The 20166-nt window shown below is 47.0% G+C and overlaps 2 protein-coding genes and 1 long non-coding RNA gene across 6 annotated transcripts in view; 2 read left to right on the top strand and 1 right to left on the bottom strand.

The window, feature by feature from the left end:
• The window catches only part of LOC106629350 (uncharacterized), a 41075-nt gene extending 25099 nt beyond the window's left edge, over nt 1–15976 (top strand). For 2 of the 4 annotated variants that reach the window (XM_074542678.1, XM_026792734.2), the window contains one exon: nt 9578–14729. Coding sequence is in view for 1 of the 4 variants with exons in the window: in XM_026792734.2 (XP_026648535.2) it covers nt 9578–9868 (291 nt within the window). In the remaining 3 variants the exon portion in view is untranslated. The other 2 variants (XM_026792733.2, XM_074542679.1) reach the window with 2 other exon arrangements.
• On the bottom strand, nt 494–9704 carry LOC113459139 (uncharacterized). The gene is made up of 3 exons (XR_003380045.2): nt 9572–9704; nt 2115–2259; nt 494–1485 (listed from the first exon to the last, which is right to left on the bottom strand). It is a non-coding gene; the product is annotated as an uncharacterized LOC113459139 (long non-coding RNA).
• A 192-nt stretch (nt 15977–16168) lies between the features above and the next one.
• Nucleotides 16169–19763, top strand: NFKBIA (NFKB inhibitor alpha). The gene is made up of 6 exons (XM_005479836.4): nt 16169–16447; nt 16764–16872; nt 17378–17588; nt 18056–18144; nt 18269–18529; nt 19020–19763. Exons 1-6 carry the CDS (start codon nt 16224–16226, stop codon nt 19065–19067), a joined length of 942 nt encoding a protein of 313 aa, XP_005479893.2. The 5' UTR covers nt 16169–16223; the 3' UTR covers nt 19068–19763.
• The last annotated feature ends 403 nt before the right edge of the window (nt 19764–20166 follow it).

The raw sequence follows: 20166 nt of genomic DNA on the forward strand, positions 1-20166 counted from the left end.
GACAACATGTTAGAAAAATACAGTCTCTTCTCTTAGGCTCTCAGTCATCTTTTAACAGATTATGAAAACAGTGAGGTTTTTGTTGTTTGGAGGTTTTTTGGGGGGATAAAAGCACCTTTCATGTGACAATAACTTTCAGGGGCAACCCACCATAGCCTAAATGAGACATTTTGGACAAGTTTTTTTGGTCTCTCCGTGGCCCTTGAAAGACTCAGCCCAAGCATGACAAACTCACCCTCAGTCTCCATGGTTTGTCCCACATAATCAGGGTCCCTAGGGAAACTCTTATTTTTACTGTGGGCCAAGAATTCTGTACAGGCCTAGTGACATTTGGCATTCCTAACACATCCCTAAGCCCTAACATCACCCCAAAGAACAACAGTGCCACTTGTGGGAAAACTACCTGAGCAGAAGATACGGAGACAAATGTGATCCATAAAAAAAAAAAAAAAAAAAAAAAAAAAAAAAAAAAAAAAAAAAAGATTACATTTGAGGCAGAAAGACAATGACTAAGGTAAGTGGAAGTGTTACCAGAGTCAAAAAAAGAACTGAAATAATTATGAGAGATAAGAGGAAGAGGAAAACATTGTGACTCATGAAAATTTGGGGGTTAAGGAAGAGCAGATTTCACTTTCAAGTGCCAAAATCTGCAAGAATATCTGCCCAGCAGGCTGGGGAGGTCCTGGGCAGAGGGATTACACATCACTGCTAATCATTGCAGTATTAAACACCACAAATAGTGCTCATTTGTTAGAGGAGAGACCATCTTTGTATTAGTTGCTGGCTGCTCATGTTTATCAGGTTGCCAGCATGAAAGCTATTTGTATATGCATATCTGATCACAATAGAAAAATTATTATACCAAAACATCCAATTTTTCACCCTTTACATGTATTTGCATATAAAGCATTAGATAACTTTCTGGTTAGCAGTGCTGTTGTCATCAAAACACTTGCTCTCATGTTATTTTTACAGTAAAGTGCCTAACTATAAATGTCTGCATAGACACTGCCTTCAGCACAAAGATACATTCTTCAAAGTATGTGCTTATGTATACTTGGAGCTAATCCTGCTTCCAGTGAAAATGAAATTTAGAACTAGGCCCTGACATAGAAATTTCACCAGTAATAAGTGGAGCTGTCAGGCATGCACAGCTTTAGCTGACTGGAGGTGAGCTGGGACAAACACTTCTACAGGTGACCTCAGTCAGCACCCAGAATGAGCAGCCCTCTGAACCCTCTGTTGAAAAATGTGATTTCAGTGAAGACATCCAATACCACACTGGCATGCTCTCAGGGGCCCTGGGTGACCATCTCAGAGAACTTGATGACCATTGTCAGTGTTCACCAGCAGCTCCTCTCTCTGCCCACGGGCTTCTGCAGGAGGGAGGAGCATGTAGGACTCTGCAGGCTGCTCTCTCTTCACTCTGTGCTCTCATTCAATGCCAGTCACTCTCCACACTGGGATACAAACCAGGGAGGGAGCCTATGTTAAAAATAGAGTATTACTGTAAAGCCATTCTATCTTCTGGTACACACAGCAGGACATCTGACTGGGAATTTTCAAAAAAATTACAATCCCAAGAGTACAAGTCCCTTTATTTTGGCATTTTCTTCCTTCTAAGTGCTTAACTTTGCAGCCTTAATGTTATTCTCATTTTCATTACTTTATTACTGATTAATTTTAAGCTTTCTCATACAGCTAGAATCACCACCCAAAATTCATTCACAAAATAACTTGGGATTTTGTAAAATGCTACCAAGAGGACAGTACAGAAAGGCCTGTGTAGCTTTGTAAATATACATGCATTTTATATTTTATAGATATATTTTTATAAAAACATCCTGCTTACTTGCTGAAAGTCAATCTAGTCTCGTATTTTGTCTCCTACAATGGCCAAAAGCAGGTGCTTGGAGAAAAATGTAGGAACAGGAAAGCATAAAGTGGTACTGCCTCTCAATATTCTTTGGTGCTGTCTCTCTTTGTTCAGGCAATTTCTGAGTGGTGTCAATTTTATTTAATAGATTTAATAGATTGGCCTTTCCATTCATTCACTTTTGAACTCTCACAAACAATCAGGAGATTGTGAAAGATGGAGGAATGGGAGTGCTCACCTGGACAGCAGGACATCCAGGGCTTCAGGCCATGCTCCAATGAGAGCTTATTGTTCCCATGACATAGGCACATGAGTAGCTGTGTCCAGGGACTAGAGTTGACACCACCTCTTCTGCAGAAATCTTTCCCCAGTTGCTCCTTTTTCTGCAACAAAAGAAATTTTGAAGAGTCTACACGAAGCAGCACCTTGCCAAAGGTGTGTAATGAGCAGCTCACTGGCCTAGGTGCTTCCAAAGCACATGGGGAGGAAGGGATGCAAGGTCCTCAATGGAATAACCAACGAGCTGCTGGGAAAATGAGCAGGGGCTGTTTCCAAGGAAAGCACCAGTACACCAAGTCCTGCAGGATGATGGGCTGAGGATCCCTGGGACCTGCATGGGGGCAGAAACACAGCACACTCAGCAGCTGCAGTCCTTCCCCACATGGCAATGCAGCACCCACAGCCTTCAAGCCAGGGTCAGACAATCACTGAGGGGCAGATCAGCTTGGAACTGAAGTGTCTGCGCCCCATGACTGCATCTCACCCAGAGCTGGATGTGCACCCACAGTCACTGCTCTGCTGTTCCCACTGCTGGTGCTTTGCCTTAACTAAAAGCCCATGAAGAACCTTTAAAGCTGTTCTGACAAGACAATATAATAATACTAATATTTAAAAGATGTAATTTTATTGAGCATGAATTAACTATTAACATTACTACTTCAACACACTAATAACATTTTAAAGTACCCTTAATAGCTTATTCATTTTAAGGGCAATAATCAGAAGAATCACCTGCTTCCCCTACCAGACATAAGGAAAAAAACGTTTCCTTTTCTCATTACAAGACCCACTTAGAATGAGAAGAGGGCAGCCCAGTAATGGCTTCTAGCAGCTGCTGCTGAAGGGACTGAGAGGGAGAAAGATAACAGGTTAGCAGGAAAATATGTGGAGGAAGCAAGGCCAACAGCAGTGCTGGAGAATCCATGTGATATTGACAGCATGGTAAGATGATTAAATGAGGGTCAACAACAGGTAGCATTGCCTCAACAGTCTTACCTGTCTCAGAAGAGAATGTGCAGCAAGGGGAGAGAGGTTTACTCTGAAACACAGTAGCATAAGGGCACAAGGTAATGAGGCAATGCAGACAGACCTGAAGGTTTGGGTCAGCAGGTCCTGCACCTTACTCCTCCCAGGTGTTTGGTTTGGTTAATTGTGCACAGGAATGGTTAAAAATATCTGCATCGAGCTTTCTAGCATTCACAGTCAATAGGCAGTGAGGAGCAGGCATGATGTTTGCTCAGAGTAACTCCAGGAAGGTGGGCACAGGGTGCCCCATCCTTGGGCAGGACACCCTGCAGGACTGCCCCACCTTTGGGCTCAAGCCAGCATGCTCCATATTGCTCTCAGCTGTTGCCATTAAGGATCTCTGCAATTCACTCACTGATGCCATTTATACTAGATCTAAAAGGAGCTGGAGGATCTAGCTACCCACTTGCAACTGCCTTGAGACATGGGATATTTTTCAAATAATCTGAAAATCCCATACCCTGTCCAGGATATCTTGAGAAAACTTTAAGGCCCTGCAAGTAGCTGTGGAGAAGGTGATTACTATATGTTCATGCAGTGGCTAAAGATTAAAAGTTGGACTCAATTATTCTTGTGGGTCACTTCCAACACAGAATATTCTGTGATAAACTGTGAATATCTCTGGACACTATTTGTGAAGAGTTTCTTATCCATACAAGACTTTTTACTTCAGTTTTCATACATGTAATGCTTTGATTTCTGAAGACCTGTAGTATGGCTGTTTTCAACAATTCTGCTGTTATTTTTACCAATTCCTGCCTGTTGCTTGTAATAGCAAATCAGTGAGAAAGTCACACAGTCTGCCACGGACTTCCCAAAGAGGCATCAGGTAACCAGGGACAAGCTCGATGCTTCAGAACCTAACTCATGCGGGTACAGACTTCTGGAAACAAGCTTTTGAACTGTGCCGTGCATGCTGTGCCAAATGCCACCAGCCTTGGACTGCACCAAACAGTGCCGTTATGGAACAAGAATGCAACAAGAACACTGACTCCACATGGTCAAGGAGAGAAGAAGAGTCCTTCGTACAAACATCCCTTAGGGGCCCGAGGAGGAGCACGGCTGTACTGGTTCAGCCGTACAGGCAGAGCTGTTCCCGTCTCCCCGGCCCGGTACCGCTGGAGAGGTGAGCTCGGCGGGCTCCGAGCCCAGCCATTCGTGCCGAGCAGGGACAGCCCCTTGGCAGGGACACGGCGTCCTTGTGCAGGGCCCAGGCACCGCTAGAGGGAAACCCAACACCGCCCTGAGCCTGCCCGCAGCTCCGCACGGGAAGGGGCGGCGGGAGGGAGAGCTCCTCCCCGGGCTGCGGCCGCGGGAACGGGAGCCTTTCCTTCTTCCCCTTCTCCTGCCCCTTCCCCTTGTCCCCCTCCCCTCCGCCTTCCTCTTGTCCCCTGCTCCACCATTGCGAAAGGAGCGGCACGGAGAGGGGTGTCGCACTAAAACCTTGGGGGGAGTAAAGAGGAAAGGACGAGGGGGAAGTAATGCTAAACTAAACTAAACTACACTAAACTAAACTAAAATTTGTTAATTGAAATTAAATACCGTCATAGTAAACTGAGGAGCGGCTGCTGCGAGGGATGCTAGAGTTTCTGAGGATTCCTCATGTCTCTCAGACCGGTGGTCACAACTCCTAATTTTAATTTAATATTAGCCAAAAATCGCTTCCTCCTGCTTCTCTTCACCTTACCAGTACAGACATCTCTCCTGCTGGCAGAAAGCTCTTGACCCATTTAGCTCCTAAGAAGATAGCACTGCTCCAAACAGCTATGAATTGTTTGTTAGCAACAAGATAACTATCAAAGCACAGCGCAATGACAAAAAAGGTTATGAGAATTATCATTAGCATAATCACGGTTACATACTTCACTAGCTTGTGTAACAGGCATGTTTCCTTCCCCAGATTTTAAAAGAAAATAATGCCAAGTCTTTTACCACATGATCTAAGGAAACAAGTGAAGGGCAAAGTAGCAAAGGCTGCAGCTGATGAAGAATTATTCAAAAAATATTAAACTGTAGCTAAAAAGTACAGAAATATTTCCTAATGTGATTTCATAATGCACAGCAATAAGAAGTTAGATTTTGCATTAAATTCCACATGAACATGTGCACTAAACAGTATCTGAGGGGGAAAATCTGTATGTGCCACAGACTTTAAATGAACTGGTTTTACTAGGAAATGAATTTCAGAGCCAAGATGGATACTTGAGATCAGGGCTCCGTTTGGGCAAAACCACCCAGAATTAACAGAATTAATAGGACTAAAAAGAGAAAAAAAAACCCAGAAAACATCTCTTTACCTTTCTGTAAATCCTTCTTAACTATAGTTTGCATTCCATATTACAAAGATAGTCAGAAAAAAATAATACATTCTGTAAAAGGTAACCAGGTATGGAAATGTTCTCATTTGTGAAAAAATAACTAAGATAGAAGCAGAACTAGCTGAAGTTGGAAAGGAGACAGCAGAGGGGGGTGACAGCTCAGTCACATCACAGGTGCCCTAAAAAGGTGAATAGCAAAATCTCATTCCCTGTTTCTCTGAACAGAATTATTTATTTTTCTCAATTGAAATACCACCTAGTAGCTTTAAAACAAACACTGGAGATTTTTGGTGCAGTTTTCTGTTCAGCATCATTGTCACAGGATGTCATGGAGATCAAAGATGCGGAAAAGTCCAGCAAGGGATTAGGGAAATTCACTGCAGCTTCTGAACAAAGGTGCCTGGGAAAGCTCCTAAAGCTCTGGAAGCTGGATGCACAGTCCAGGAGTGGGGGCACTACATATTTGCCTCCTTAAATTTTTCTTCTCTAAGTGTCTTCTGCTGGCCAGTGTCAGGGAGGGAGTGCTGGACTGCGTGACCCAGCATGGTGCAGACAAGTAGGAAAGCTGGATCACAGCAAGGCTGTGATTTTTGGAAGTTCATATGAAATTAAGGTTGGAGCTGGGAACTGACTTCACACCTACAAACCATCAGGAATACAGCAACATCTAACCACAGGGACAGTTTCCCTGCACAACTGTGTGCCAGAGTTTCACTTGCTGGTCTGGAAATGAACCAGGCAGTAAAAGCGATTAGCAGTGGAAAGACACTAGACAGCTATAATTACCTAAATGCCTTCCTATTAACCATGTGAGAAACTAAATCCTCACAATCACATTCATTAGTAAATGCTAAAGACAAACTAACTACATGAACTTTCATTTGATTAGGCAGAAGAATTCTACTCCAATATGATTATGTTACACAGAATGGCCCAAAAAAAAAAAAACCAAGTCTGTTTCAGAGAGCAAATGAATGTTAATACTAGCAGGCAAGCAAAGAAGCCCAGTCCTTGTGGTACAAGGGCTGCTCCTACCAGCAGCATGGCCAGGCTCCCTCGGCTGATGGCAAAGGCTCCCAGCTCCCTGCTGGGGCTCCAGCTCCTGTTCCCTCTGCTGGAGCTGTGGATGGTGGGTGCAGGAGGGACAGAGCCAGACCTGCTGCAGCACATTGTAGGGTCTCACCTGCATGTTAGCCCCACTTGGAAAACCCTTCAATGCCATAGCAAGAGTGGACAGCGGGCAGCAGGAGATATTCACCTTGTTGATGCCTGCACTGTTTTACACCTGAGGTAAAAATGTGGTTGAGTGGACAGAGCGTCAGTGTGAGCAACATGAGTGCAGCCTGGCCAGTGCTCACCTCAGAGGCGCTGGGTTTTAGCCACCCCTGGCACACCATCTTGCAAAAGTGTGTCACCAGTCCCTGTGCCAGACACATTCACTCCTTCCTGTGTTAGCAGAGCATGAGAAGAGCTAAACATAATTTCTACAGACATGTGGAAAAAGTATGGCAGGCATCAGTTTTCAGGGCAGGCTTCATTCTTGGTATCTTTGCTGATTTCTTTCTTGAAAAACTGATAAAGAACAAACTTTTCTTAAGAATTAACCTCTTCCAAGAACTTACAAGTATGGACTAAGAAGGGTTGGTGTGCTGGCAGTGGGGATGGAGAAGCTCACTGCACCTTTAAGGGAAGTGTGAGGGTAATTCCAGCACCAAGCTGAATCCCACTGGATCTGTAACATCTATAATTTCTAGCTATTGAGGTGGCAAGGATCATACCAATGTCTAGACACAACAAAACAACATCCATGCATAAAAAACTGAACGATGATCACAGTCCATGCAGAGCATAAAGCACTTCAGGGAACACCTGTGTCTCCAGAGCCTAGGTACCAGTGACTGGAACAGGAGGAGAGAGTAAAATCCTGAGCCAGAAGGTCAGTTTCCAGCATGAATTACAAGTGTGACTTGTTCTTGAAACTGTAATGGTCAGTTTAAGCAAGAGTTCCCTCCATAGCCCTTTACTCCCAGGCAGAGCACATGGATACCTGGTGTTCATGTGACTTTATCCACTCATCCAGTTAGGAGATTCAGAGCCCTGTGAGACCCTTCAGGCAAGGAGGCAGAAAGGAGAATGTAGCCTCTCCTGAGAGGCTTCACCACACTTCTGTGTGGGCATAAGTCTCTCTGAAATCCACAAAAGCTGCCTGCCCAGATGAAGGGTACCTAGACATCATCTAAGCACTCTTCTACTGCTCCACAGGCTATGGAGGGGACACTGCTATGTGCTGCTGGCAGGTCAGGGATCACCCATCCACAGAGTCCACAGGACAGGCAGGTGAGCAAGAATCTGGCAGGTCTGCCACCTCATCCTGTCCAAACACTGCAGGTGAATTCTTTATACATAATCAAATAAACCAGAACGTTATTAGCTTTGAATTAGCATTCATTAACACAATTGATTGTGTTGATTTAGTCATCTAAATGGTCAATGCTAGGACATTTGGATAATTATTACTGTTTAGTGATATTTCCTCAGCTAATTGTTTTTATTGAATGACTCACTTTGATGATGCAGCTGAAACTAATGTGCAGCTGGGCTCCCAAGGAGAAGGCTTTTATCTGCCCAATCCACCTCCCAGGGGCTCCATCCTTCCTGTAAGACAATGCATTTTGGTGCCTCTGGAGGGTCCTTAGGGAAGAAACCATTTGGGAAATGTTCCTGCCTCTGCCAAAGCATGCTTGATCATATGTGGTGTGATTTCTCACAGCAGCTCACCCCAACAGGATTTTAAAAGCCTGAGCTAGACTGAGCTGAAATGGGTTCATTCCAAACTCCGCTTCTCCACCCTCTCAAGCACACCCCACCCCTGCCCCACGAGCTGAGACCCTGCTGATGCTGCCCTCCTGCATGGAGAGGCTCCCCTACTCCCCCAGAGCCAGGCTGAGCCCTTCCCTGCAGCCCTGCCTGCCCTCATGGGGGGCTCCTGTGGTGCTCGGGCTCTGGGCTGACCACAGGTGTCTGACCACAGGTGTCCCTCACCACATTCACAAGGGCACAGGTAACGTTCTGCCTGCCCAGCACCCTGACAATGGAGAGAAAGCAGAGCTGATGGGAAACTTTTCCCACCTGGAGCTCTCTGGAAAAGCCCAAATGGGCAGACCAGCTGCAGCAGCAGGGGTTCCTGGCACACAAGGACTCTGTGACTATGATGGCTTCTGTCTCCCACGTGTGCAGGGCCAAAAGGGCTGCCAGCTGGTGAGGATACAGGAGGTTGCTGCAAGGACCACAGTGGGATGCTGGGCTTTGGGAGGCAGAGGATGCAGACAAAAAAATATTTGTGTCTGTGAATGCAGGTAGAATAATTAAATAGTGTGACAGTCAAATGGTTGTTTCAAAGAGGGGTTGATATAGATTTTCTTTGATGCTCTGGGGAAAATCACTCCCTCCCACCTCACTTCCCTTGCTGGCTTTCCCACAACTGTGTTTCAGAGCCTCCACGGATCTTCCTGACTTAAACATAAAACCAAACCCGTGACCCTAAACCAGAGGTCAGTGTTTTCCCAAGCAAGTTATATTTTTGCCTGCTCAGAAATTTGGTCTGGGAAGAACTCAAGGACTAGTTTCCACCATTTGTACAGGATTCCTGGACATGTAGGGTTGGCCAGCAACATGTGCCCTCAGGGCTATGCCATGGGCAGCCCCTCCAGATGTCACCACAGCATGTGCACAGGATGGGGAGTTCACAGAAGAACTGAATTTACTGCCCTGCATGAACTGTCTATCCAAGAAATGCAGAGGCTGATCCTGGAGAGATATTTCTGTCTGGGAAACACCACAACCATAAGTTAGTACATAACTTCGTGAAATCCAAACAAATCAAAGCCGTAAAAGGTGTACACTAAATGGATGTAGCCTTGGAGAGAGATGAATTTAAACTCCTTAGAGGCTAGAAAATCTCCATTGCCATCTCCATCTGCTGCCTCTTCCTTCCCAGTACAGCTCAATAAAGAATCACTGATCCAAGCCCACTCTGTAAGATGCAGCATTATTTCCAACTCCCATTTTTTACCTGCAGCTCGGGTACCTCAGGACCGGCAGGAAGAGCCACCTTCCGACCACGGGCTGGGCAGCAGAGCTGGAGCCGCACCGCAGGATGGCACTGCTCATTTCCCAGCTCCCACTTGTGGTGGTGGCCCCGAACTTGCTGCCAGCCATCACTCGGGAGAGGTCATGCTCAGAATACACAGCTGGCTGCATGAAAATAAGAGAGAACGAGAGCTGTGTGAGAAAAAGAGGATTTTATCATAACCTGTGTCCTGGGATTGCAGGCAATACTCAGAGCATGCAGAACATGGGATGTATTTAACCTCTCTCAGCCTGCCTTTAGCCTCTCTGTGTGTAAATCAGAATTCACCTAACACTCCTCTAAATGCAGTGTAGCTCTTTGCGGTCCCTTGGAGATTTTCTCCCAGCTTGCTCTCCTGCAAAGAATAAATGTGATACCCCAGGTGCTGCAGCCCCACCAGGACATGGCAGCAGGAGCACATCCAGCCCTGGGACAATGCTGCATGCTCCCTGCTGACACAGCCAATGCTCCAGCTCTGAGCAGAGCTCACAGCTATGCCAGAAGAAACTCGGGTTAAAACGTTGGGAACTTTCTGAGCAGAACACCAGAACACCCAGATGGGAGTTTTCCACTGAGGATCTAAAAGCCAAGCCCTTCAAGAGCTGCTTTAGCAGCAGCTGCTGCCGACACCCCTTGCCAGCCTCAGGCAAACTGTGGATGGCAGACTGGGGTTACCACACCCGGAGCCGTGCAGTCTGCCGGGCTTTGTGACTCCAGAGGACTTTCACCAGAAGGAGCGGAGAGCAAAGAGCCTGCCTTCCTCCGAAGAGGGTGTGCACAGGAGGAGCTGACCTCGACAGTCCCTTGGCTGGCAGTCCCTGGGCTTTTTCAGGAAGAACACAGCCCAAAGTTCATCTTCTGTTCTTGTGGGTTTTTCCTCTCAGGGCTGTGCCGTTAGCATTGTCTCGTATTTCCTGCTTCCTCTCCTGGCAGCTCCTCTGCTCGCTCTGACACACGGCTACAGCACTCAGCTCATTAGCCCTGCGTTTGCCACATCCGTCCCCAGGGAAATCCCTGCGCCCAAATGCAGCTGAGCTTCTACCTGAGGTTTGCTGTGTGCCTGTCTGCTGCACTGGGCTCCCGCTGTGCACACAGGAGCCGTGTGCTGGCTTTTGCTGTTTATTCAGGATTATTTGCACCCACCAACAGTAGGCACAGAGGTTGCATGGGAGCATCAGAAGTTCAGAGGAAACTGTGTGCTGAAACAGACATCTCTCACTGCCCACAGGCAGCCAGGCTCTGACAGCCCCAGAGTCACTCAGTTAAGGTCCCTAGTTTGTTCAAAATATCATCTAGTACCACAGAGAAATTTATATCCAGATCCAGTTTTGACTTTCTCTGTAATCCAAACAGAAAGAAAAGTAGCTCCCTGCTTTTGCACATCCCTGTCCACTCTGCCAGGCTTATCCACTCTCCCAAATGCTCACCAGCTCAGTTTTCTGCATGGTCCCACTGTTCCACCCTTTCCACCTTTGCAATATCCCTACTTGCTGGGAAGAACTAGAGACTGCAACATTACCAAATGTCACAGCTGTCTGCAAGGGGAAAGTCCCTTTTTAATTATTAGCACGCTCCCAGTTCATATTTTCCCCATTAGGTGCTTCCACTCTGCCTGCAATCACACAGGGGCTGTACTGATGGGGAACAACGTTATTGCTGGAGGGAAAGTAGTAAAACAAGCTCAAGAGACCTGCCTTCTCCCTCCCCAAGATTCTTTTTTCCTACATGAAACAAGTGTTCTTTGCTGCATCAGGCAGTGAGCATCAGCTCAAAGCTTTTTGAGCAACATGCTTTAACAAAGCTTCCACATGAAAAATGGGAATGACACCAGAGAAAACTTGTCTTCCAAGTGATAGCAAATTTCAAATTACTTGACTTATATTTACCCTTAAGGCATAACAATAAAAGCAGTTTAAATTGATATAGTACATCTCATCCCTGAGGATCCCCAGAAATGCAACCAATTGATAAACAGCCCACAGTTCATGCAGAGAAACACAGACCTTCCCAGATATGCAATGCATCAGTTTAAGACTTGCCAAAAATAAGCTGCAGTCAAAAAATAAAAGCAGACTAGTGTAGCCAACCAGAGCTCTAGATCCATTAGACTCTGGTCAGGACACTGCAGTTAATTATATTTTTGTGTCCGTGGCACATGGGTAGGACTTTAAATGCCCTAATTTGGACCTTGGCTTTATGTGCCAAAAATTACCCTGCAGACTATTTCCTTGCATATGATACCAGCTTAAACAAGGTGCAGAAATGGTTGCTAATGCATCCACCATTCTGCTCTTTGGGGTATATGACCAACCCAAAAAAACCTCTGATGAAAAGGTTTGAGGAGGTAGGAATACAGGCCACATGGCACATGTGATTACCTTTGGCCTTCATCCTGGCTGACAAAAATGGACTTTGCATAACTTTCCTTTCTCTTATTTGGCTGGTTTTTTTAAGCTTTCAAATTAGTTACTTATATTATTATTAGAAAGCAGGAGGTAAATACATTTTCCTTGTTTACCACTGGACTAATTGTTTGGAGCTGCCTGGTTCTTATCTCTGTAGCAGCTGTAAATGGGAAGCTGAGATATGCGGATTTTAACTGCAAAATATTATCAAAATGACAATATCAAGTGTCCCCTGGCTTCCCTTGCAGCAGCTAAGTCCACAGACTTTTGAAGCAACAAACCAGAGTCCTATTGCAAGGGATATCTGCATGTACACAAACCTGTACAGACAGCAGGTCTACTTCACTGCTTTGTTTTGCTTTTGGCTTTAACATCTTGGGCCAAGATCTTGCTGGATGTTGTTAACTGATATATTTCCTGATATATTTCCTAGAAGCCAGGTACGTTCTTCACAATTAAATGAGAGGAAACAGTTACTAAGGATCTGCAGCAGCAGCCACAAAAGGATGAAGATGTGGGACCAACCCTGGTAAATCAACAGCACTAGACAGTTGTCATGATCAGTGTGGCAACCAGGAAATTATAATTTAATGTGTTTGCTGGAGGAGGCAGCACAAGAATTCTTCACTTAGTTTTAAAACTGATTAAAACCCTACTGCCCCTTTTCAGTATTTAGACACTTGAGGCTGCTTCTAGGAGCCCTGCCAGTTACTTTTTTCAAGGTAGAATAAAAACAAACATCACATCCCTACAGCACCACAGCCTTGCCAACTGAGTGCTCAGGGTGCCTGATGTGGAAGAGGCTTTTGCAAAACCTAGCTCTTAGGTATCAGGTGCAAAACCGCCTCCCATGGTTACAGTTTTTACATTGGTAAAGTAACTTTTCGGTAGTCCTTTGGCCTTGAAGTGCCTGCTGGACCAGGCAGCAGAGATGCTAACATAATCCCAAATTAGAAATGCAGAGAATGTTGATCTCCTCTCAAAATAACAAGCACAGAAAACACTTCTGTGAAATCAATGCAGACATAGCAGAGGCATTAAACCAGAATACACAAGCAGACAAAGAAGGTTCAGGTTGGCACAGATGACTGCAGGTTGATGAAGTTGTGCTCCTGTTTCAGCAGGGCCAGGCCCTGTCCCTGGATAGGTACAGCTGCTCCAGCCCCTGGGGGCCCGTCTGAGCTTCCCAGAACTGCAGCACTTGGCTGAGAGGCCACACAGGAAACTAGGGTTGTGACAGGCTCCACCCTATATCCAAAAAGCTGAGTTTGTTTCTTTCTATTCTTTTTCTCTTGTGGACCATATATAAAATTGCATAGAAAAACTGCTTGAATGTGATAATTAAATAAATAAATACATAAAAAGAAAAAGGACAGTACTTCAACAGCACGAAGCAGTGCCGATGACCTTCACCAGTCCAAGACCTTTGCTTTATGCTATCTTCTTTTGTGTCATCCCTTCAGGCAAATATTGTACCACTGTGCTAACTGTGAGGAGTTACAGCAAAGACAGCAACCTTATTTGCCTAATTGTTAATGAGGGCTCCACTAGCCCCTGCATCTGCAGCTAGCTGCTGCTTTATATATGGGTTTAGGGCTAAATCCCTTCTCCAGCCCTATTTTTCGTGCCCTAACAGCCAGGGTTGGTGGCCCATGTGTGGGCCCCTCACCATGCCTAGGGCCAGGCTGCAGAGCAGCAGCGTCTCCCTGGGGCAGGAAGTGGGCTGGCCTCAGCATGACTTTCCATCCAGAAAACATTTTCCATCACCTTTCTGCCACCTACCACTGGCTGCAGTACTGCCAAGTTAAAACACACAAAATAAAAGCATCTTGTGTGCCTCTGAAAAGAGGCTGCTTGCAAATGCTTGCTAAAAATAGTTCTGTGATGGCCTGTGAGGGCAGCTGGAGGTCTCTCATAGAAGGAGGCAAAGAATTCCCTTTGCTGAAGCCAGTTTACAGCCATCACAGCTAGGACAGGGGTTTTCAAGTTTAATGTCTGTGTGGTTCTAGCAGAATCTCAACTGCAGAAAGCAAGGTCCTTGCTGGGCTCAATTCCCCTGCTAGTCCGAACAGGAGCTTGCTTTTCAACTCCCATCTTCCTTTTTTTGAAGAGCTGCAGATAGGAGGAGATTCATTTGTTAATTAAATTTCCCCTGCCAATTTACATTAAAAAGGGGAAACTGTTTCAAAAAGCTCACGGAACTTTCATAACCTTTACCTTCAAAAAGACAGAGTTTTATGGCTTTTTTCTAAACCTGCCCAAAAGCACCACTGGATTGTCCCAGGCCAAATAATGAATACTGAAAAAAAGTCCAGGAATGGCACAGCTGGGCTGAAAATTAAAAACATTTGCTAACAGAAAGCCAGGCGTTCTTCCTCTCCTCTGACTCTTCCTTTTATCTTTGGATTTTCCCATAAGTTCTTGTTCAAAGGGATGCCATCCCATGGGAAAATGACAAAAGGAAAAAAAGTACAGACACTGTTACTCAGTGAGGCCAGCAATAGTTGCAAGAGAAGAAAAATTCTTCATGGGAATCCCCTACATCTGAGAAGCAGAAGCAAAAATTCACCAGGAAAAAATTCAGTGCTGTCAGCTCTGCAGACAAACAATGCCTTTTATCCATGTGGGATCCTGCATTTATCCAGTTTTTAGTACCCACAGATAGCATGACAGCAGTAAAAAAAAAAAAAAAACAACAAAGAAGAGTCACTAGGAATGGCCAGAGAAAGTAAGAATAGTGGCTGAAGATGTAATTTCTTCTTTAAAAGATTTGTTCTGTTATGGAGTGAAAACTTACACAGCAGAGATGAAAAATCCTCTAAACACTGAGGCAACAGCGGCACACTTGCAGGCATGGCAGTGTAACATCCATCATGTGCAATCCTGCCTGAGTGTCTCCAAGTAGTGACACTCCTCAAGCAGGGCAAATGCAGTGCACTGATCCTGCCTCAGCATTGCTCTGGTGGCATTTGATTCCCTGACATTCTACCGTGACTTGGCTGCCCTGGGCTTGCTAAAAAGCCTGTTCCTAATCGTTAGATAAGCACTGGTTAAGGACTCCTGAGGTGGTCTCTCTCATCAGACTTCACAGGGATCCTCACAGGCTCAGGGCTCTGTCACTGTGCAGGCTGTGCAGGAATGAGGAGCTGTGCTGCACTGCACCTCGGGGTGATGGAGCTCCTAAGGGCGTTCATGCTCACAGCCTGGCCCTCTGGCCAGAGACTCCTAGGGACCCCACTGCAGCCCTGCACAGCTTGAGGGCAGCCTGTAAAAACACATGGGCTTTGTAGCCCGGCCTGCTGCCATAGGACAAAGGGTAAGGGTTTAAAACACAAGGAAGGTCAATTTAGATTAGATATAAGGAAGAAGAATTTTTTACAATGAGGGTGGTGAACCCTCTGGGCAACCCAGAGGTTCCCAGAAAGGTGGTGGATTCCCATCCCTGGAAAAATTAAAGGTTGGGTTGGATGGGGGTCTTATCCAGCTGAAGATGTTCCTGCTCATGGCAGTGGGGTTGGTCTAGATGGGCCTTTATTTTCTCTTAAGTTCTTGTTCAAAGGAATGCCATCCCATGGGAAAAGGACAAAATGGGAAAAAAAAAAGCACATTCAGTGAGGCCAGAAATATCTGCAAGATGGAAAAAGCCCTTTTTTACAGAACCCTTCCAACCTAAATTATTCTATGATCCCGCAGCCCCTCTTCTGAAAGTGATGGAATGTCGGGGGGATGCACTCAGGGCCAGCAGTGCCCGGCACTGAGGCGCTCCGCGGCCTTCCAGGGCCCCGCAGCGCGCGGGGACCCCGAGGCGCAGCGGGACCCGCCGGGGAGAAGGCACCGGGAGCCCCAGGACCGGGCAGGGTAGGGCAGGGAAATCCCCGCGGGGCGCGGCAGGGAAGTACCGCCGGGGACGCCGGAGAGGCGAGTACTTCCCCCCTGGAAAAACGCCAAGTTCCCTCTCGGCCCGGCCTCTTCCCTCCCCTCCGACGCCCCTTCTGGGCGGCCCCAGCCGCTCCGCCCTCCCTGCCAGCGCCGGCGGCGCCGAGCAGGACCGGACCCGTCGGTCGGGCTTTGACTGGCTGGAAATTCCCGTCCTCCGCGGCTCCTCCCCCGCAGAAATCCCCCGGCCGCGCTGTATATGCGAGGCGCCGCCGCTGCCGCCGCTCACTCGCAGCGCCCGCAGCTCCGCCGCCATGATCGCCGCCCGCCGCGCCACCGAGCCGCCCGCCATGGACGGCTACGAGCACCCCAAGAAGGAGCGCCAGGGCGCCTTCGCGCTCGACGACCGCCACGACAGCGGCCTGGACTCCATGAAGGAGGAGGAGTACCGGCAGCTGGTGAAGGAGCTGGAGGACATACGGCTGCAGCCCCGCGAGCCGCCCGCCTGGGCACAGCAGCTGACGGAGGACGGGGACACGTAAGTGGGGGTCGGAGCCGGGGCAGGGGTGGCTCGGGCACGGCGGGGAGCTCGGCACGGCCAGTCCGGGACAGGATGTGCTTGCCGGCGGGGCGGCGCCGCCCTGGGCCGCGCCGGGAGGGAAGGGAGGGGGTGCGGAAAGTCCCTGGAGCGGCGCCAGGGAGAGGCGGCTCCCGCGGCCGCGGAAAGCCCCGGCCGGGCGCGCCGAAAGCCCCGGCTTGCGACACCGCGCGTGACCCGGCCCGGCCCGGCGGCTCAGCGTGGCGTCAGGGGGGCAACGCGTGTTGCTTCATTACTCCTTTTTCCCTCCTTGCAGTTTTCTCCACTTGGCCATTATTCACGAGGAAAAAGCCCTGAGCCTGGAGGTGATCCAGCAGGCAGCCGGTGACCGGGCTTTCCTGAACTTCCAGAACAACCTCAGCCAGGTACTTTCACCTCGATAGCCCCAAATCCGGATCAGCCCCTGCCACACCCACTCACTCCCTCTGGGGAATTCCCCCCAAAAAATCCCTTTAATTTTTTTTTGTTTTAATTGATGGAATCAATTGAATCAAAGCCTACGTTCAGGAAAGTCCCCAGCTGGCTCCAGCCAGGGTTGGTACAGTGCTTCCTCTCCCCTGAGAGAGTGGCATTTAACGCCCACATTTTTCAAATATGATGCCATGGGTTGCATCCCTCTTTATGGAGATGTTAATGATACCCTTCATACCAGCTGGCGGTCGGTTTATCCAGAGAGCCCAAAGTTCATCACTTCCAGATGAATGGGCAGCTATACAACATTGGGAAGCACAAAGAGCTGAGTTTACGGGGTGTGCTTTCATGCTTCTATTTGTTGGCAGAAATCACCAAGTGAACAAGAGATCTGCTTGCCTAGATGCTGGTGCCAAGTTTGTGGTGTAACTTACAGTGCTTTTGCTCTTATGCTTGCAGACTCCTCTTCACCTGGCAGTGATAACTAATCAGCCTGAAATTGCTGAGCATCTTCTGAAGGCCGGATGCGACCTGGAGATCAGGGATTTCCGAGGAAACACCCCCCTGCACATCGCCTGCCAGCAGGGCTCCCTCAAGAGCGTCAGCGTGCTCACGCAGTACTGCCAGCCCCAGCACCTCCTGCCTGTCCTGCAGGCAGCCAACTACAACGGTATGGACACACTCCTCATCCTGGCTGCCTCAGGCCAGGGTCAGTCTCCTGTGGATCTCAAAGATCTCTGGAGAAAGATTATTTTGTCCCATTTGAGAGTTGAGGAGCTCAGAGTATACAGCAGTGTCTGACTTTTTTGAAATGCACTGTCTTGTAGGCCTTCTCACTGTTGATTATAGTCTCTCATGGCTTTGAACTTTGCATTTTTAGTGAATGCCTTTGCCATGCTCCTTTTTTTGTTTGTAATAAGTTGCACTTAAACACTGGAATAAAGCCTCCAAGAAATCTTTTCAAAATCCAGCCCTTTTATTTATACTGGAAGCTGGAAAGCTCTTCTGGAAAACACCCTTTTGCCCTGAATGAATTGCAAATTTAGATACCATCCTAGCCTATCATCTTGACTTTTACGTAATGATGAGGCATTGAGTTAGACTTACTCAAGTTTTCCCTTTGCTTGTGTCTTCCAGGACATACGTGTCTTCATTTAGCATCTATCCAGGGATACCTGGCTATTGTGGAGTACCTGCTGTCCTTGGGAGCAGATGTAAATGCACAGGTATGTAATGTGTACCATCGATTTACCCAAGTAGGGCTCTTAACAATCAGCAGATTAGAATCAACAGATCTGACAGTGGCTCTGCCTCTCCTGACATGCCAAACCTTTTGCTGTTTTCACACAGGAGCCATGCAATGGCAGAACAGCACTACATTTGGCAGTTGATCTGCAGAATTCAGAACTGGTGTCGCTTCTGGTGAAACATGGGGCAGACGTGAACAAAGTCACCTATCAGGGCTATTCCCCCTATCAGCTCACATGGGGAAGAGACAACTCAAGCATACAGGAACAGCTGAAGCAGCTGACCACAGCTGACCTGCAGATGTTGCCAGAAAGTGAGGATGAAGAGAGCAGTGAATCGGAGCCTGAGTTCACGGAGGACGAAGTAAGTAGCTGCTTTCATTTTTACGAGAGAAAGGGGAAAATCCTGTTCTGTGCAGGGTATTTTTTGGTGTCACTCTGATAGCATGCCCCAGTGACCTCTTGCTGTGTAACAGATAGGTATACCAAAGATTATGCAATCAGTAAAATGGCAGATGAGGCAAACATATAAACAAAGTAAGAATAAAATGTAAAAAATAACATGAGGGAATGGAGGTTAACTTCAAACGACATGGTTCTCTGAACACAGTTCTGTTGCTGACACAGAACCTCATGAGAGAAAATTCAAGTTAGTGGGTGGTTTTCTCCTCCCTAGGATTTGTTTTTCTGACATTCCGAGGGCTGCATTAAATGGTGTATGTAACCATTTTGGTGTAGAAATTTTATACAGCGCTGAAGAATTTGTATGTAGAATTTGGCTGTTATCCAGAGTGGATATGATACTTTAAGTAAGATTTCTGCATTAACAGCATTTTGGGGTTTTTTTCTTGCAGCTTTTATATGATGACTGCCTTATTGGAGGACGACAGCTGGCATTTTGAAGCAGAGCTTTCTGAAAAGAAGTGACTGTATACATATGTATAGAAAAAGGACTGACTTTCTTCACCTAAAAAGAAAGTCACAGTGTGGAGAGAAAAAAGAGGAGAGAAATACTACACTGCCCAGTAAGGAGAAGGAGCACGTTATTGTAACAGGACAGTTCCAGGATCTCCCTTGTGTTTAAATACAGGAGCGGGATGTGTAACTTCAGTACAGTTCTGTGATTATTCACACCACCTCATAAAGAGCGACATAGCCAATCTTCTCAGCCATGCAAAGGTAACAGACTACACATCCAGCCTGCTCATTACAGGAGCTTTCTTGTGGCATCAAGTACTACAGGGAACAAGTGACCTTTCATGGCAAGGTGGACTCATGCCAACGCCGCTTTTCAAAGACTCTGCGTTCATTTGTGCTGGGCTGGTGGCAGTCCCTGTCCTTTCTGACTGACCTCAGCTGCTCTCAGTGAGGCTTCCCAGGTAGAGGAGTCAGAACAAGGGACTGCTGCTGTCTTGGCTCTTAGGCAAAGCAGGAATTATGTTAACTGTGGGCATTGGAAAAGTGTGTTTCACACTGTGTGTGTCATAATTGCTACACTTTTTAGCAACTGTATATTGTGTAAATACTGTACATTTTTTGTTTATAATTATTTTGGTACATGTGAGATATGTATTTATTAAAAAAGTCTGATTACCGTACGTAGTCTGTAAAACAGTTCATTGCCCATCTCCCTGAGATCGTGGGAATCTACCTGGTTTGCTTTTTAAGAAACGTTTTAACATCTAGCAGCCCATTGGGGTAACATTCTCAGGGATTTTAGGTGATTCACCTCAGCAGTGGTAAGCCACCTAAGCAGCTTGCAGCTCTCAGCCCTTCTGCTGCAGCTAATTTTGGAAGCAGACGTAGGTGTTGTTTCCTGCACCCGCTGCAGCAGGCGGATCGTGGGGCTGGGATTCCCCCTCTCCTCCAGCTCTGGGCTGCCAGCCCACCAGAGAGGGGGCTTTAGGCTGCTTTTGGCAGCACCCGCCCACCTGCCCTCATGGCACCTTTTGTTCCACCTCAGATACTTCGCAGCTCTTGCCAGGGGAAGCTGGAGGTTTG

Source organism: Zonotrichia albicollis, chromosome 6 (assembly GCF_047830755.1).
Source record: "Zonotrichia albicollis isolate bZonAlb1 chromosome 6, bZonAlb1.hap1, whole genome shotgun sequence".
Classification (NCBI taxonomy): domain Eukaryota; kingdom Metazoa; phylum Chordata; class Aves; order Passeriformes; family Passerellidae; genus Zonotrichia; species Zonotrichia albicollis.

Coding starts and splice junctions, on each gene's coding strand:
- NFKBIA (XM_005479836.4), top strand. CDS start 16,224: ATGATCGCCGCCCGCCGCGCCACCGAGCCGCCCGCCATGGACGGCTAC. Junction 18,145..18,268: donor GAGCAGATGTAAATGCACAG/GTATGTAATGTG, acceptor GTTTTCACACAG/GAGCCATGCAATGGCAGAAC. Junction 18,530..19,019: donor CTGAGTTCACGGAGGACGAA/GTAAGTAGCTGC, acceptor TTTTTCTTGCAG/CTTTTATATGATGACTGCCT.